The sequence below is a fragment of the Nicotiana tomentosiformis genome, chromosome 4 (genome assembly GCF_000390325.3).
Source record: "Nicotiana tomentosiformis chromosome 4, ASM39032v3, whole genome shotgun sequence".
In the NCBI taxonomy this organism is placed as follows: Eukaryota; Viridiplantae; Streptophyta; class Magnoliopsida; order Solanales; family Solanaceae; genus Nicotiana; species Nicotiana tomentosiformis.
Window position 1 is genome coordinate 117,004,462 of NC_090815.1, and position 4,128 is coordinate 117,008,589.

A 4,128-nucleotide genomic window follows, 5' to 3' on the forward strand; every position below is an offset into this window, starting at 1 on the left:
AGCCCAAAAGATTAATTTATTGGTCGAATATAATATGCAATCTAAAAATCATGGGATTACCTATCTACGTAGAAGATGAGATTATTTATCCTGATTATAATCAAAGACTCAGTTTATCGCGCGGACATAAGACTGCCATAAATTCATATGTTGAATGCTACTATTTGTAAGTTGTCACTATTGGAGCTGTGGATGTGAGTGTTTGAAGGGGACAGTGGACCCTGCTATTTCTTTTGCATCTTTGGACGGGCTAAATGTCTTTATGTGTATGTAATACTCCTATTGTTTTTCCTTTTTTATGACAGCCAAATAAATAACCAGAAAATAGAAGGAACTTTCGGATAAGAAAAGTGAAATTAGCAGCAAGTTTTATAGGTATAAGGACGTTGTGGCCTGAGTTCTCGTAGTAATCGGGTCAAATAATAAATAGTAACTTCATCCCACTATTTCCTGAAGCCTCAATTGTTAATATTTCTGTGTCTCTTTCTAAATGGAAATTCTTACAAATTTTTTAGTGAAGACGAATCTTTGATTAGTTGGAATTTAGACCAAATAATCCTTAGTTGGCGTTCTTAAATTAATAATGAATGAACCATTCCACCAGTATTTTTTTGTTTTTCATTTCTATTAAATATTACAACTTTGCTATTTATTCATTAACAAACTTAGACTGACTAAATCATCAGTAAGTATATATATCCATGAATATCTGAACATTCAATTGCACTCTATAACAAAACTAACTCCCCGCCTGTGGAATTGTATACTGTGCTTAGCAACAGAAAAATCATATGAAGAAATAAAATAATTCTGAGTTGAGAAAGGATCATTCTCTTTAGGTAGAAGAAAGTCTTCTAATATCTGTCTTCTCCTATTTGATTCAAAATGTTATTCAATTTTCAACTACTCTACTAATATTGTCCCTACCTTAGCCGCCTTCTAACATTACTCATTTTTGTCTCGTTCTGAATTTATATATTTCAAAACTCAAGTATTAAGAATCTCAAAGTATTACATGGATGTACAAATTTTGATTCTTGTTTTGGCTTCACTTGTTGCATTGCCAGTTTCATCATCCTCAACAATCTTTAGTTTATCTGAAGGTTCTCTTTCTGCTCCACAAGATTCTCTTTTATCCCCCAATGAAGAATTCACTGCTGGTTTTTACTCTGTTGGTGACAATGCTTATTTCTTTGCTATATGGTTCACTAAGCCATTGGCTAATGGAAACAACACCGTTGTTTGGATGGCTAACCGTGACCAACCAATAAATGGAAGAAAATCACATCTTTCCCTGCTCAAATCAGGCAACCTCGTACTAATTGATGCGAATCAGATCAATGTTTGGGAATCTGGTACACAATCAAGTTCCTCTGTTGAATTAAGGTTGCTGGATAACGGCAACCTTGTTCTTGTAACTTCAGAAGGTCAAGAAATTTGGCAAAGCTTTGATTCACCTACAGACACACTTCTTCCTGAACAACCACTTACCAAGACCTCAAAGCTTGTGTCACGTAGAAGCTCGACCAATTTCTCTTCTGGATTTTACCAGGTACATTTTAATGAGGATAATGTCCTACATCTTGTCTTTGATGGCATAGAGATGACAAGTGTTTTTTGGCCAAGCCCGTGGTTAATTGTTTGGGATGCAGGTCAGTAACAACCACTTATACTTATCCCTTGCACGTGTATGCCTTTTGCTTGATTCTGGTCGTAACATGCGTACAGTGTTCATGAACTTGGTTCATGCATGTGTTCTTTTGTCAATCATCAAAACCTATACCACTGGTCAATAGAGACAGATGCAAAATTTAAATTTAATTGGTTCTAACCTTTAGTGAATATATATATATATTGGTTCCTATCGAAAATATTGGTTCAGTTGAACTGTTTGCTTATATAGTCCATTCGCCTCTGCAGGTCGGTCCACCTACAATGACAGCAAAACTGCAGTTCTTGACCGTTTGGGCAATTTTGTGTCAAGTGATGAATTTAGATTCCAATCTGCTGATTATGGTGTGGAATTGCGAAGAAGATTGACCCTTGATGTAGATGGCAATATTCGATTGTACAGCCTAGATATGCTGAGTAACACTTGGAGAGTTACTTGGCAGTTATTTATAGCAGCTTGTAGGGTTCATGGAGTTTGTGGATTGAACAGTTTGTGTTCCTATGATCCTTACTTTGGTAGAAAATGCTCTTGTATACCAGGATATAGGATGAGAAATCCCACAGATTGGTCCTATGGTTGTGAACCAGAATTCGCGATTTCTTGCAACGATACTAGTTCGATGGATTTCTTTCCGCTTCACCACGTTGAGTTTTACGGGTATGATATTGCATACTTTCGTAATAAAACGTTGCAAGAATGCAAGAATTTATGCTCGAAACATTGTGATTGCAAAGGTTTCCAGTACAAGTTTGTTGGAGGTAATGGTACCTATGGTTGTTACCCAAAAACACTCTTATTCAATGGCTATGTCCAATCAAGTTGGCCGGATATTGTTTATGTAAAATTGCCTAAAGGAAGGCAAACTTGGGAAGCGAATTATAAAGGAAACCTCCAATGTGACAATGAAAAAGTGATGTTGGACAGAGCTTACAAAAGAAAAGAACAACATGGATGGATAAAGTCCTTCATTTGGTCAATTGTTGTAGCTGGAGTTTTGGAGATTCTTTGTTTTCTCACTTACTGGATTAAGACAAGAAAAGGCTCACATGAAACCAAGCAAGGCTACCTTCAACTTTCAACAAGATTCAAGAAATTCACCTATGCTGAGCTTAAAAAGGCCTCTTCCAATTTCAGTGAAGAGATAGGCCGAGGAGGCGGTAGTATTGTGTATAAAGGAAAATTGTCTGACGACAGAGTTGCAGCTATAAAGTCCCTCAGTGGAGGAGCCAACTATCAAGGAGAAGCTGAATTTCTAGCAGAAGTGAGTACTATAGGCAACCTTAATCATATGAATTTGATAGAACTATGGGGATATTGTGCCGAGGGAAAGCACAGGCTTCTGGTTTATGAGTATATGGAGTATGGTTCTTTGTCTGATAATTTGCATGCCAATAAACTTGATTGGGAGAAAAGGTTTGAAATTGCTTTGGGGACAGCCAAAGGACTTGCTTACTTGCATGAAGAATGCTTAGAATGGGTCTTGCATTGTGATGTGAAGCCTCAAAACATACTTTTAGATTCCAATTACAAGCCAAAGGTTGCTGATTTTGGGCTATCGAAAATATTAAATAGAGGTGGTTTGGATAATTCGAGCTTTTCAACGATAAGGGGGACTAGAGGATACATGGCTCCTGAATGGATTTTTAAGATGCCTATCACCTCAAAAGTTGACGTCTATAGTTATGGCATTGTTTTATTGGAGATGATCACAGGCAAGAGTCCGGAAGTTTGCGCTTATGGTAGCTGTAGAGATAATGATGCTATGGGACAAGGGGTGTTGGTCACTTGGATTAGAGAGAAGATGCGCGCAGCCAGTGAAACGAAATCATGGATTCAAGAAATTGTGGATCCATCTTTAAATGGTATATTTGACTTGGAAAAGATGGAAATTCTATTAAAAGTAGCTTTGCAGTGTTCAGAGGAAGATAGAGATGCAAGACCTACCATGTGCGAGGTGGTGGATAAGATGCTTCATCCAGAAAATCTCGAGTTGAAAATAGACATTAATCTAAGTTAATCTCAAGTTGTATCAACTCTTGCAATAGCTGATCTTAGAATGATATAGTAAAGTTGGTACCCTCTTTAATTCCATGTAAAGTAACTTCTTCCAAAATAATAGCATCTAACTTGAGTTTGCATGTACTTTTGAATCTCATTATGTAACTCCTTAGATGAAGATAAATTTTCGCAACAATCATGTGCAATGTAACAACTGTTATGGTGCTGTGACCCATTGCTAGATGGAAATCTAAACCGCCGTATAGATGCCAGCCGTCAAACACCCTCCGCGATCGCATTGAACTGCACACCAGAAGACAGTTGATTCAAAACAAGGGGAAATGGTCTGAAAGACCGAAATTACTTCGAAACACACCCGAGGCGCTTGGGACCCCGTTCAATCACACCAACCAATCCTAATACATAATATGGATCTATTCGAGGCCTCAAATCACACC

General features: G+C 37.5%; 1 protein-coding gene across 1 annotated transcript; it reads left to right on the plus strand.

The window, feature by feature from the left end:
- The first annotated feature begins 895 nt into the window (after nt 1–895).
- Nucleotides 896–3,814, plus strand: LOC104084644 (putative receptor protein kinase ZmPK1). The gene is made up of 2 exons (XM_009588555.4): nt 896–1,652; nt 1,921–3,814. The coding sequence occupies exons 1-2, from the start codon at nt 1,016–1,018 to the stop codon at nt 3,687–3,689; spliced, it is 2,406 nt and encodes an 801-aa protein (XP_009586850.1). The 5' UTR covers nt 896–1,015; the 3' UTR covers nt 3,690–3,814.
- Nucleotides 3,815–4,128: the final 314 nt, after the last annotated feature.

Coding starts and splice junctions, on each gene's coding strand:
- LOC104084644 (XM_009588555.4), top strand. CDS start 1,016: ATGGATGTACAAATTTTGATTCTTGTTTTGGCTTCACTTGTTGCATTG. Junction 1,653..1,920: donor GTTAATTGTTTGGGATGCAG/GTCAGTAACAAC, acceptor TCGCCTCTGCAG/GTCGGTCCACCTACAATGAC.